We start from the raw sequence: 13,144 nt of genomic DNA, 5'->3' as shown, positions 1-13,144 counted from the left end.
GTGGAGTTATGTACAGCCAGTCAAAGTCCCAAAAAATTGCAAATGCAAATATGTCCGACGTTATTTTTCATCCAAAACCACCACCGGACTCCAATTCGATGGCACACCTTCCTCTTCCAACCGCATGCACTGCTCTAGGTGCATGGTTGCTGGAACATCCCATGGTACGTCGACTAAATATGACTCGAAGAGATGTTTTGCTTGTTCGAATTCCCCTTGGCAGTAATAATCGAATGCCTTTTCGTACAGTACCATTCGCCGCGAGACCGCCGGATCACATCCCTCAATGGAATCAACAAGTTCGAAGCACTTTTTTGCCACCGTCTTCCCCTTCACGGCAACGTAATCCAAAGGTCGTAGGACGAAGTATTCGTGTACTTGATCACGAACCGCGTCGGAGACGATGATGGACGTATGATATCGTTTGTTGAGTTCTTCCAGTCGAGATGCGAGATTTACGGTATCGCCGAGGCATGTGTAGTTGAGACGAGTCGGCGAGCCTAGATTTCCCACCAGCGCAGGACCGGTGTTTAAACCGATTCGAGCGCGTATCTCTGGATATCCTTTCTCCAGCCAATCTGCCAAGTAGGACCTGGCTCAGTCATCAGCGAAAAAGCTACAGGTGAAGTCTGACCGTTTACCTGCTCTCATTTCGCTTAAGCGCTCTTGTGATTTCAGTGCAGCATCGCAAGCTACTATGGCATGCTCTTCCAGGTATAATGGCGCATTCCAGAATGCCATCACGGCCTGAGTCATGAGTGATGCACAACATTAGACGACAAAAAAGTTAAAAAGGAAATAAGACGCTGGACTCACATCTCCAATAAACTTGTCCACGATGCCTTGGCTCTCAAGAATGATGCTGGACATCTCACTCAAGTATTCACTAGAAGCCAAAGATGTAGTCAGTGGTTGGCCGGGAAAGGCTCATCGGAACCTGAACAATCACCTCATCACAAGCACAAGCTGTTGGGGGCTCATACTCTCCGCAATCGTTGTAAAGTTTGCAATATCCGAGAAAAATATACTCAGACTCATTTCGTCAACTCCTAAAACGGCTTCGCGCTTCATTTTTACAAGGAGAGCAACGACGTCGAGTGGCACGTATTTGCTGAAACTTTTGAGGCCCGAAGTCATCGCGTCCATGGCGGTGTTCAATAGCTGGATCTCCTTCAGCATGAATTGCCGCGAGTTTGGGCTTTTGTTGGAAGCCACGGACCCGCGCCGCTTGCCACGCTTGTTTTTTGAACCTCCCATTGTTGGTGGCAGGAAGAAGGATCTTCGCGCAACGGTAGTCGAGTCGGGATCTTCTTCAGCGGCGTTGTCGACGCTCGACGGTGACCGCGAGAATCGACCTAGACTTGGGAAACTCCACCGTCTGCCGGAGCGAACCTCCTCGGGCTCGTCATCGTCGCTCGAGCTTTCCTGATCGACCATGTCTTCGTCAAAATTGAGATCTGCTATTCTCATCATCTTCTCGGCCGCTCGTTTCAGAGGTAGACCGATGGCACGTGTTATCAGAAAGCTACTCAAAGCGGCAGCAACAAGTACTAGCGCGGCGGTCAGCGGTATCGTAAGTGTGTACATTTGGCCGAGTTTGATGTTGAAATAGACGCCCGGTATTACAATCACAATGGCCCATTGAATACCGGATCGTGGCGTGAATCGGGCAGCGATGGTTAGCGTCGACTCGGACCACAACCGTATGGGGGTCGATAGAATGGATAAGCCCTGCTCGTCAAGAACGTTTGACGTGGGGAGAGCTGACAGTAGTCCAACGGTATGTGCGACATTTCCGAGACACGGATTTCCTGTGAGTGATGAAAACAGAGCCGGGGGATCGTCTGGCGTGGTACCAGTAAGTCCGGGACACGAGGACGCCAAAATTGATTCTGTGTTGATTTCGGCAATCAGATATTGTAGGGTTTGTTGGGTATAATCGGAACCATCATAAAGGAGGTCGCTATGCTGTGGGTCGAAACTGCGTAACAATGCCGAAAGCCATTGACTCAAGTATGCTGATATCGACTCCAGATGCATATCTACAGCGACGATGTTCAAAAGAGTGTCTGGGTCTGCTGGTAGCTGTCCTCCCCCCGACGGCACGTTTCTCTGCCTGACTGGGAGGACATTCGTGATTCCGTATCCATCCCCAGATCCCAGGTTGTACACTCCCGTCCAACTAGGTTGATCGCTTTCCATCGCCATGCGGTAAAACGGTCTCTGAGTGGGGTCATACAAGTCCGCGGTGCGATTTACGGTGTCTAGCGCTTTTTCTACGCATGCCGTGGTTACGAGATTCGGGCAGTACTTGTTTGCATCTGTTCCGATCTGATACGAGTAGCGAGGCGCAGGGGCTGTCCCATTTGCCTGCCGGAGTATGAAGGGAGTTGGGGCGTTGTCATCCAATCCTATCATCGTGAAGGTTTCGAAATCTTCGACGGATGACACGAGGACCCCGCAGAATGCACCTTTGGTGTCCACCAGATAAAACTGATCCCCGCTCCACCGAGATTGTCCGCGTATTGATGCCCAGAAAAACGCGGTACACACAAGCGAATCCGGTCTCATCCCCCACAAGGATACCGCTGTGGCCGTGTCCACATTCTTCTCTTCGGCTCGCCCAAAAACGCCAGCGACCGCTAGAGCCATGGATTTCAGCGTAACGGTCCCGAGAGTGTCGAGCGCTTTCTGTGCAGTATCCTTGCTCAGCACGAAGCTGACAGCGGAGATGATGACGATTGCGACCGTAATAATGAGTACGTTGGTGAATGCCATAGCATTCCGTAATGACAGCCACCGCGGTGGCAGCCTCACTGATTTCAGCCAAGGTGAACGAACATTCTTTGCGGAAGCGTCGGAGGGCCGCCGACTGCCGCTTGACCCATTCGAGGTATGCGAATTGGATGGAGACCGACCTCGACCTGGTCTCCATGTTGATTGCAATTCGGCGACAGTGGCAGCACTATCAACGACCTCTGGATCTAACATAGCTGTATTCAAATAAAGCTTTCGGTATTTGATCGAGCTGCTCGATTTTCGCGGAGGCGTGATTATCTGCGGTTCGTCCATATCCTCAGAGTCGTGCGATGCATTCGATATCGCACGGGTACTTCTTTCACCGTCTTCAGCGTTGCTGCGTGCGCTGCTGTTCAGATGCTCCGCAACAACAGTCACTGCAAATGCGTCATTTGGTGAGCCAGAACCCGAGGGCGGCTTGAAGATGCTCATGTTTGATATATGGGTTTGTTTGGTGGTAGTGTAAGTGGCGCTCGACGATTTCGCTCTCTTGCGCTTGGGCAAAGACGGACCTTCCCCGTGGTCTGTCCTTTCCGATTCTCTCGGCTTTTCTTTTGAACTAGGCTTTGTTGGCGGGGAGCTATATTGCCGGTGTTGGATGTCGTCGTCGGATCCTATAGAGTTGGTGTTTCCCCCCTTGTATCCGCGCCGTTTGTGGCACTGCTCCAGAAAAATACGCATTCCCCGTACTTCCTCCGCTGTCATCTGCTCAGGTGCTGCATCTCCACCACTATGCTTTCGTGTTTGGCCCATAAATGCCGAGAACGCTCTCAAATGTCCTTCAGAAACATTAGAATCAGCACCGCTGGATGTGGAAAGCCCCGCCTCTACGCTGAAAGAAACCCTTGGTTCCACGTCGATTTCCTCATCGATGGATCGTCGAGCGCCTGCACTCCTTGGACGACCCTTCATCCTGTCATCCACCGCAACAAGATCCCGTTCCCTCGTCTCTGGGGCACTAGCCTTGCGAAGCTTTTGCTTTGAGGATCCGATGGCTGTTTCGCGGGAGCTGCTCGATTCTGCGGGCGCCGGTGGTGTGCCGCCTGTGTTGCGAAGATTTGGCACACTTCTTGGCGCTGCGGGGAAGGAGTAATTATGATCGATAACGGAGGTGTGCAAGCCGGGAATGAATGCGCCATCTGGCGGACATGTCGAGTTTATGGGATTTGAGTATGCAGTTGGTGACGATGGCCTTCGTAGAACTGAACGTAAAGGTTTCTTCCCTGGAGTATAGGACGCTTTGGGGGTCGGTGGACTCGTCGCGGGGCTGCGATTTGAAGGAGATGGTGTCGAGGTTTCCTCATATTCTGCTGTGGCAGGCGAGGAAGGTTTTATCGTCGCAGACGGAAAAACGCCATTCATGAGAGCGCTATGTTTCATCGCGAGATGCGATGCCACTTCCGTCGGGTCGCTGTCTTTCGTGCTATATAGACTACTAGTCCCCGTTCTCGAAGTGCCTGTAGTTCCAGTAGACGCTGCGCTTCCCCGGCGCATGTTGAGGATGTCGTGCGATGCAGCGCCAAGATTCCCCTTCCAAGTTCTCGGAATATCGCCAGCAGAAGATGTCCTGCGCATATTGCGGTCCAACTCATGACGACACAAAACATCATGTAGCGCCGAAGACTGATTGGGCGTCGAACGTTCAGCAAAAGGAATCGCGAGCCCCAGAGGCTCGATCTGCGTCATGAGGAACGGCGGAGAGAATGCGCTGCCGGCTTTTGCGATTGAGGACTTTTCAGGAAACTTCTTCACGGCACATCAGCATCGACCCCACAGCATGCAGCGAAAAAAGGTAGTTTGCAGCAGCAAGGAGAACAAGTGACTGTAGGTCAGAAACTCGACCTTGATAATTAGCAGCGCATTCGTCTGGCAGCGGAATACGGCATGCACCACGTTGTTCTAGGGGACTGCCTCGGTACGTGTGTGTTACTTTCTACAACATGCAGCAGTGGGGGATATTACGCGGTGTAGCCCTCAGAAAGAAAGTATATGTGGTTGGAGGTCCCAGGGATGGGGACAACTTCACATTCCTTCGAAGGGACGGACGATTCGGCCTCGATCGATATAGCACTTGGTTAGTCTCGACAACCCCACCGAGATCCAGTCTCTTGGAGAGTGGAACAATGCACGTCCTTGTCAACTCAGAGCTTAAATTCGATTTACGGAGTTCCACCAAGAGGATCTCGTACCGCAGATGAACAGGCGATGAGTGCGGAACGGAATTTGACGGAGGGGGCTGGAGCGGAAAGATGTCACTAATGATTACCTCAACGCGTCGGTGTGATTTTAACTAAAGACACGTGGCCAAAGATATCTTTAATTCAACTGTGAAGATTGAATGGCAGTAGGCGATTGACGAAGCCAGCGACGCATTCGGGCGAATATCAACTCATACTTGGTCAGCCACATATAGGACAAGATGGTGAGCACAACAGCGCGGACGGATAACCACGACCGGCGATGGTGGTGGGGCTGGCAACATTCGGAGGGAAGGACCGATGGATGAATGGATGCTTGGTTGAGAATGGATGGATGGATGGATGAGGACTGCCCACTGATGGGGAGGCATTTCGACGTGGGTAATCGGACCTATGACCGACAAGATTCGAACGACAAAGCTTGGAAACCCCCGTGGGAGACCAGTGGTAGATCGACAGCGAGGGAGCAGCGACACGGAAACGGGCACATTGCACTGGGGAATGGCTGCCCGACCGAATGTCGAATGTCAAATCGGGGCAACGGCTGCCAACGTGGACTCGATGTGGAACTGGAACCAAAACGTGCGACTCACGATGTCTTCCTCTCTCTCTCTCGCTTAGCCGTCCAACAAGTCTTTCAAGGTGAAGCGCATTCTGGGCAAGAAGCAGAAGCAAAACCGCCCCATTCCTAACTGGATTCGCTTGCGCACGGATAACAAAATCCGGTATGCCCTCCATTCTGAAAACCCGCTGGTTAAGCCTTGGAAGATTTTCTAACGTTACCTTCCGCTCCAGATACAACGCGAAGCGTCGTCACTGGCGCCGCACCAAGCTCAACCTTTAAGCTAGTCGTCTTCCTTTCGTATATCTCACCGGATGGAATGATGACTTCGAGGGGCATGTCCTTACGACCCTAGCTTAATACATTTGAGTTCTCGATTGACGCAGTGCAGCCCCTGGTGGAGAGGTGGACATTGGTGGAAAAGCGGGGATTCTCGTGATCGAAGCGCAATTAGAGAACAACGCCGACGGTCTAGTGGTGACGAACGCTGGGGGGGTGGTGACACCATGGGACGAGGTTGCTTTGGAAGTGGCATGACTCATGGATCGATGGTTGACCGCTGTCCGGAAAGGCTTTTGGCAACTTGAGGAGAAGGCGGTGATTTGGGTGGGGACTCGGGAGGAGCAGCGGTTCCCGGCCGGTGGCAGCATAGGGGTCGTGGGAATATCGGCCTGTGATTCGAGGCCTCGCAAAGTCCATGGCTTCCATGAGACGGTCAGCGCCTGCAGGAACGCCGTACTGTTCACGGCTGTTGCTGCACACCAGTGGGATTGCACATGAAGTTCGGTACCGTGTTCGGAGCTACAACACCACAGTTATGGGAGTGGAAAGTGGAGGTGGAGAAGTCTGCGTCCCGATGCTGGCTAACTTTGTAAGGCGTCCTGCACTTTCTCCAGGTCGAGGGGACATCAAACCCCGAACCATCCCCGTCTCCGCGGAAGATCAGGATTTTTAGAAGGATGGAGGAGTACGTCCTTATATGTGCATTTTGAGTTCGGACTCTTTCGATATACTGCCAGCCTGCCACGACCTTTTGTACATAGTCTATACATTTGCCCATTTCGGGTACCGACTTCCGTTTTATTGCTGGCAGTCACAGGCTGTGCTTCTGTACACCGCCGATCCTAACCGGAGGATCCGCATGTCGTAGCACAGCATGTTCTATTTGTGTTCGCAATCGGTCCCTGGAGGTTTGAATAGTTTTACAGGCATGACACATCGCCCCATCCGACCTTCGAGTATGGAGCCCATTGGAGGGCAGGAAACTCGGAGTTCACCACACATTTGATCACTTTGGAAGAAAGGGTCCAAGCACTTGACCGCTCGCTGCTCACAAACAACACCCATAGAATGAAAGAGACACCTGGAAATACCACTTTCGTTTTCCCTCCAAGCAGTCGAGAGCTTCGTAGGTCATCTTGGCTTCTCAGTGCAGAGAACTTCAAACGCTCATCAAGGCCTGCACTTCTGCACGGACAGGCCAATGCACATATCCCCAGGCTATTGAAGAGTCCATATACTACTGTAAGCATTGAAACTGACGGTATTTTCCGAAAATGTTTGGATGTCCCCATATCTGGACCGCATTTAGCGATCGCGCCAAAAGGTCGACGCATCCAACCGCAGACACTCTCAACCCGCAAAGCGACAGAACGGCCATCACACCGACGCCTCAGTCGCACGTAATAGATGCTGCCACTCCGACATTCACCAACAAAGAGCCGGCGCAATTCTGTGATGAATCATGCAGCGAAGACGACAATTTTTGGGCGGGCGTGCCCGAAGTGCCGTCCTCGAGACAGGCAGCTGCTATTGTGCCGTCTCCTCCTGTGGCGATGAGAAGGGGGTCATCGACTGACTTGTGGATGGTTTTGGAAAGCATCGGCGATGATGGATCATCACGTCCAGATTCCACGTCGAATGGGGATCCGCCCAATAACCGTCCGCCATCTATCGCGAATTCTACATCACCACAAGCTTCACTGACCCGTGCGACACCCCGTCGAGCCCTTTCCAACCCCTCTTGCCCCTCTTGTTCCAGTGTACAGCACGTACAACTACCCACCTCCCCGCAACGAACGGAAACTTCCCCGAAACGCGTGAGGTGGATCGATGAGGAAGTTCAAGGAGAGCGAACCGTCCGGATTAAATTTTTGGGCAAAAAACAAGGTAGAGTGGGAGTCTCGATGTTCGGCCTTCATACGGTACATAGGCAGTTACTCAAATGTATCATTGGCCTGCACAGTTGGCCCTTGGCCATGAACCGTGAACGTTGGCCATTACAAGGGCCATTTTCGCAGATTTTGCAAGCCGAAATAGGCTCCATGTTCTCTCAGAATCCGGCGTATTTTCTCGATTATTTCCTTCTTACCACTCGTCCTGTACATACAAGAAAAAGAGTCCGTCTCAGCGACATTTTCGAGATATGTTCGAGTACGTCAATCTAGATGCACTTTGATGGAGAGCGGATGCCTGGCTCGTAATGGCAGCGAAGTTAGCCAATACCCGTAATATCCCATCTTCGCGCAAGAAGAAGCGGTTCGCGTACGCTAGGCGTCCAGGTATCAGACTGACACAGGTGGCGATACGTCGACAACCGATCCAGGTGATGGCGGAATGGCCTGTGCTCCAGCAGTGCCGTTCGAGTTTGGAACATCCGGAGCTTCGGGAACCTTAGTCAGAACCCCATTCGTCGGCTGAGTGTCCGAATCAACAAGCTCCGTCAACGCAGCTATCTGCGACCTCAAGAAAGCCACTTCCTTCCGTAATGTCGGGTCCTGCACGCCAGCCACATCCAGATTAACTACTTCTCGTACTCGCACAGCCATCGACTCTCTTCGACGGTAAGGGCGTGCTGGGATAGCAGGAGCGGGGGCGGCAGTCTGAATAGGAGCGGTGGGCAGGCTGTCTATGCTCTCATCCAACACGTCCGGAAGGTCCTCATGGAATGGTTTATAGGAGAACAGCGCAAACAGAAACATGGTGAGAAATGCAGTGAAGTCCTTGACGGGATGGTTTTGCGGGAGCAGGTCTACTGCAGATATGGCGGGGGACGACAGCGGCGTTGGGCGGAAAGATAGGAGAAGCTGCGACTGCACGACCGATCCCCTTCGACTCGAGTGGTATCGGGGCGAACTGGGGGGTGCGGAATTCTCGCCGCCAAGTTCGTCCGTCAGGGCCGTTACACGTCCATTGACCAGGTCCGAGAGCTTTTCGGCGGCGAGATTGGCGTTTTCTATCCTCCGCTTGGCTTTTCGCTGCGTTGCCATTGAGGATTCCACCAGTTTGTAGAGCTCAGTTTGCGCAAGCGATAGCAGCAATTCATCCAAGCCGGCCATGTACTTTTCGAACGCCGCGACGGGGTCTTCCTCATCATCATCATCCTTGGAACATCCGTCTCCATCCGACACGGGGATGGGACTTGGCGTTACAAACAAAGGCATCCTGTTTTCCACCACAGAATCGTAAACGTCTGGTATTGACTCCAGCACGACGTTGATGAAGTCCGCGGGGCTGTTGGGTGGACTTGCGGCAAAGCGTCGTGGGAGCTCCGAGAACAGTATCCTCGACAGACGTGGCCAAGACTCCCGGTTGACAGCCAGCTGACTAAGAGCCGACTGAACATAAGACCTTTTGCCTTTGGTCAAAGTTATATAACCCCTAGGCTTGTTGGTTGCACTGTCCTTTGGCTGCAGAGATTCCCTGGTTGGAATAGAAATTAGGCGTCACAAATCAGGTACGTCTGTTATAATGTACCCATACCATAGAAGGTCGAATGACACCCAATAAGCGGGATACTGTCGAGAAATCAGATGGGATCAGTACAGCGCGGTAGCGTATCATCTCGTACTCTTCACTACCTTGAATCTGGCAACATCCAGAATCAGCACCATATTTTCCTTTTCGTTGTATCCGCCCACCGGACTAAAGTGACCGCTGCCCGTTTGCTGCAGTGTTCCGCGGTCGTAAGACACCACCATGAACTCGCTTGGCTCCCGAGAAGTCTGCTTCAAAGCCATCAAGAACGCTTCCTTCGTCCTGCAAGTTGACACATAAGTTCCGATAATCCATGCAAAGCGACCGGCTTTCATCTCTTACGCCTTATCCGCTCGGCTCATGGTCGCCTTGAGCCCGTTACATCGAGCTAAGCACACAAACTCGGGGAGTGTAATCCCGCTCTTAAGGACATGCTCTAATGGCCGACAGCAGTCCAACATAGATTCATCGTACCATCTCCACACACTCCCTCTCCACTGCCTTCCGGGATCCACTGGAACCAGATCAGTCATCATGTTAGCGCACTTAACGGAGTGGAGTGCCCCAGAAATGTGTCAGAACTCACTCTCAAGAGTATTGAGGATCATACAGAGAGTGGACAGGCCACAAAAAGCAGGTTCCGCCTGAGTAAGAAACTGCAGCGACAGGGAGAAATACGTCTCCATGTATCCCTCTGTCAGGGCCTCGGAAAACAATGCTCGACCCTTTGAAGAGTTGAACGGCGTGCACGTGCTGGGCAGGACCCGTTTGTAGAAAGTCTTCTCAGGGATCTTCTGTTGTCGCTCCACATGTGAGAGCGTTGCAATTGACGAGGTCGTGCTCATTCCGCTTGTGGGAGATCTTATGCTCGGGTGAGAACTGTTCACAACGGCAGCGCCGGCGGCGCCGGCCGACGGTCTTTCGCAGACGCATGGCGGCGGAGAACTGTCCCTCCTTGCAGACATCGACGGAAAGCAAGTTCAGGAGTAATGGAAGCGGCACTGGGATCCCAGTCTGCGGCGTCGAGCGATGACTACGGTTTCAACTTCAAATCTGCATTGGTGATGTCTTCCAGCAGCTGTGAATTGCGCCATGCATGCGGGGGCTTGGACGTGGACGGAGGCGGTACCGGCATCCAACAACTTGCCAAATGAGACCCACTGTCCGAGATTCTGGTATCTCTGGGATGACTGTCGCGTGGCCACTTAAGAAATAAGCGGGCGATGTCATTCGAAGGGTTTTGGGGTCTCTGGCATCCGGAGAGAATCTGAGAAACCATCCACGTCCGACGGTTGCCAAGAAACGACTACTTCGGCAGTAGTCGCAGCGTAATTGGCTGAGTCTCAGCTATTTGCTCCACGGAGTGTTAGCGCTTGAGCTGTCCATAGGCGGAACTGGTGTCGCGAGCAAGAAAAGTCTGCAAAACGGTGTATTCATCACGTTTCTCAAAGGGGCTCCAACTTCGTAAAGGAAACCTAGTAGGCAACGCAGCAGACGTCGAGTCGTCCAATGTCCGCGGCAAAACCGATACGCGGGGTAGTGAACAACGCAAAGTTCAAAGATCCCGCAGATGTGGCCCTGCAAAATGGCCCCTACCTGGAAACAGCGTCTACCGACGAAGGGGACTTGATAACCCGCCGATCTCCGCCGGGAACCCCTACACCGCTGCATAAGGAGGCTCACGCAAATGGTGTCAGCGGGGATGCGAATCAGAAGCAAGGGGACAACCTCTCGGTTCCTGCCGCACGACCTGCGGGCAGGGTTCGTGCAAACTCTTTCTCGGCTCGTCCGTCGTTGATGGACTGGGAGACGCTTCAAGAAAGTCAGAACTCGTTTCGAGGATTTTTTACGCTCGTATGGATGACAATGGCCGCGTATATGAGCTTGAATCTTTTCAACAACTGGAAGAATGATGGCCAGTTCATCGGGACCCATCTTGCGACGCAGATGTTCTCGGAGGTACAACCACAATGATTTTCTAAATCCAGCTTGAGACTTTCATTGCTAATGCCAACATTTGCAACTCACTCCTGCCGCAACAGAGCTGGGACTTCCTCTTCTCCGAAATAGTCCTCATCATGAGCTTGTTCTCCGTCTTCTTCTTTACAAAATTCTTGGTCTCTATCCGAAGCGTCTTTGCAAAAGGCTCGCTCACGCCACGAGTGGTTGCACGCGCCATCCAGCACACTTACCAGACCATCTGGTTCGGTATCGCACTGTATTGGGTGTACAACCGTGACAATTGGAGTTGGACGCAGAAAGGGTCATTCACCATCCACACAATGGCGATGTTACTGAAGCAGCATTCGTATATGTCATACAACGCTGAGATGCTGCACAAGTGGACGAAGGTGCAGCAGTACAAGAGGAGGATGGACGAGCTGGCGGGTTCAATGAAGAAATTGAATGATGCCTCTTCCGAACTTGCGCCGAGCAACAAGGAATGGGAGGAATGCAAAGAGAAAGCCCAGGAAACGCAGGTGGAGCTACGGAAGGGAAACACGGAGTTCCCCAAGAATGTCACTTTCTACAACTTCATCGACTATCTCTTAGTACCGACGTTAGTGTACGAACTGGAGTATCCTCGTACCAACAGGTGTGTTCAAAACGGCTCGACTTCTAGGAACATGTGGTTCGCAGCGACAATGGCCTGACCCTCCTCATTGCAGAATTCGTCCGTGGTATGTTTTCGAGAAGACGGCCGGGTTCCTTGGCGTGTGCATGTGCCTTTACATCACAATCGAACATTTGATATATCCTGTGTTGATGAACATGGGATCGATCACTTTTGTCGAGAGCTTGACGCAACTGCTCATTCCGTTCATGGTTGCATACATGATGATCTTCTATCTGATTTTCGAGGTAAGTCGTGTATTCATGTTGACTTCATGTTCTCTCTTCATGAATTTTGATGACATGCCTTCGCAACAGTGCGTGTTATGCTGGTTCGCCGAAATGACACGATTCGCAGATCGCCAGTTCTACGACGACTGGTGGAACAGCGTCACGTTTGACGAATATGCGCGCAAATGGAACAAACCCGTCCACGAGTTCCTCCTCCGCCACGTCTACCTCGAATCCATCTCGCAGTACAAGCTGTCGAAGAACAATGCGACTTTCCTTACGTTCTTCTTGTCCAGTTGTCTGCATGAAGTTGTCATGGTCGTTCTCTCGAAGAGGTTGCGGATGTACCTGTTTATCATGCAGATGCTGCAGATTCCACTGATTTACGTGTCGAGGTGGTCCAAGTTGAAGAAGCATCCACGATGGGTAAGTTATGACATTCGCAGAACCGCCAATGACAACCCAGCACACTCATTAACATGTTATGTCACACAGGGCAACGGTTTCTTTTGGTTTGCAATGTACACGGGGCCACCGCTGCTCGGCATTGCGTACTGCAGAGAAGTATTCGTATAGCCAACTGGAGGCATCCAAGCCGTTTTTGGGACAGTCGCCCGAAACCCACCGACGATCGCAGACCTTTGTAGCGTTAGACTTTTGATGATGGTCCGCCGTTTAGCCACACGTAGACAATGGTTCGCATTTAGTTACTCGCCCATGAACCCCACAGTCATTATTGTTATAGTGTTGCAAAGAAATGTGAGTAGAGTTATGAAAAGGGAGAGCTAGGGAATCATCTGAATCAACGCGCTGGCAGCACGCTTGTGCTCAGCACAGCCTGCGCTTTTGGCCCTGCTTTTGGCCCACCGTGTTGCTCAACTTCCCCTCCAGTTAGCCATAGGCCATAGGGTTTTCCCATAGGACACACTTACGCTGAGAATTCATACCCCCACCCTTCTTTACGCTCGACACACGCAAGTGTGGA

At 52.1% G+C, this 13,144-nt stretch overlaps 5 protein-coding genes across 5 annotated transcripts; 3 read left to right on the top strand and 2 right to left on the bottom strand.

The window, feature by feature from the left end:
* Nucleotides 1-5: 5 nt before the first annotated feature.
* EV422DRAFT_514580 (uncharacterized protein) lies at nt 6-4,765 on the bottom strand. The gene is made up of 4 exons (XM_053069248.1): nt 950-4,765; nt 817-886; nt 642-747; nt 6-578 (listed from the first exon to the last, which is right to left on the bottom strand). Exons 1-4 carry the CDS (start codon nt 4,483-4,485, stop codon nt 61-63), a joined length of 4,230 nt encoding a protein of 1,409 aa, XP_052929355.1. The 5' UTR covers nt 4,486-4,765; the 3' UTR covers nt 6-60.
* Nucleotides 4,766-5,618: 853 nt separating this feature from the next.
* Nucleotides 5,619-5,841, top strand: EV422DRAFT_491467 (cytosolic 60S large ribosomal protein L39; the record flags this gene model as incomplete). The annotated part of the gene is made up of 2 exons (XM_053067537.1): nt 5,619-5,722; nt 5,793-5,841. Coding segments are annotated over 2 exons (153 nt in total), but the record flags the coding sequence as incomplete, so codon positions are not given.
* Nucleotides 5,842-7,010: 1,169 nt separating this feature from the next.
* Nucleotides 7,011-8,064, top strand: EV422DRAFT_144919 (uncharacterized protein). Its single transcript, XM_053064841.1, has one exon. The coding sequence runs from the start codon at nt 7,116-7,118 to the stop codon at nt 8,004-8,006; it is 891 nt and encodes a 296-aa protein (XP_052929353.1). The 5' UTR covers nt 7,011-7,115; the 3' UTR covers nt 8,007-8,064.
* A 59-nt stretch (nt 8,065-8,123) lies between these two features.
* Nucleotides 8,124-10,160, bottom strand: EV422DRAFT_563705 (Phytochelatin synthase-domain-containing protein; the record flags this gene model as incomplete). The annotated part of the gene is made up of 5 exons (XM_053072103.1): nt 8,124-9,261; nt 9,322-9,356; nt 9,420-9,597; nt 9,658-9,829; nt 9,902-10,160. The coding sequence occupies 5 exons, from the start codon at nt 10,158-10,160 to the stop codon at nt 8,124-8,126; spliced, it is 1,782 nt and encodes a 593-aa protein (XP_052929352.1).
* A 570-nt stretch (nt 10,161-10,730) lies between these two features.
* Nucleotides 10,731-12,911, top strand: EV422DRAFT_144829 (MBOAT, membrane-bound O-acyltransferase family-domain-containing protein). The gene is made up of 5 exons (XM_053064840.1): nt 10,731-11,274; nt 11,358-11,911; nt 11,985-12,177; nt 12,247-12,585; nt 12,655-12,911. Exons 1-5 carry the CDS (start codon nt 10,825-10,827, stop codon nt 12,733-12,735), a joined length of 1,617 nt encoding a protein of 538 aa, XP_052929351.1. The 5' UTR covers nt 10,731-10,824; the 3' UTR covers nt 12,736-12,911.
* Nucleotides 12,912-13,144: the final 233 nt, after the last annotated feature.

The sequence above is a fragment of the Fimicolochytrium jonesii genome (genome assembly GCF_025526975.1).
Source record: "Fimicolochytrium jonesii strain JEL569 chromosome Unknown EV422scaffold_2, whole genome shotgun sequence".
NCBI lineage: Eukaryota > Fungi > Chytridiomycota > Chytridiomycetes > Spizellomycetales > Powellomycetaceae > Fimicolochytrium > Fimicolochytrium jonesii.
This window is presented reverse-complemented; position numbering and strand designations above follow the sequence as displayed.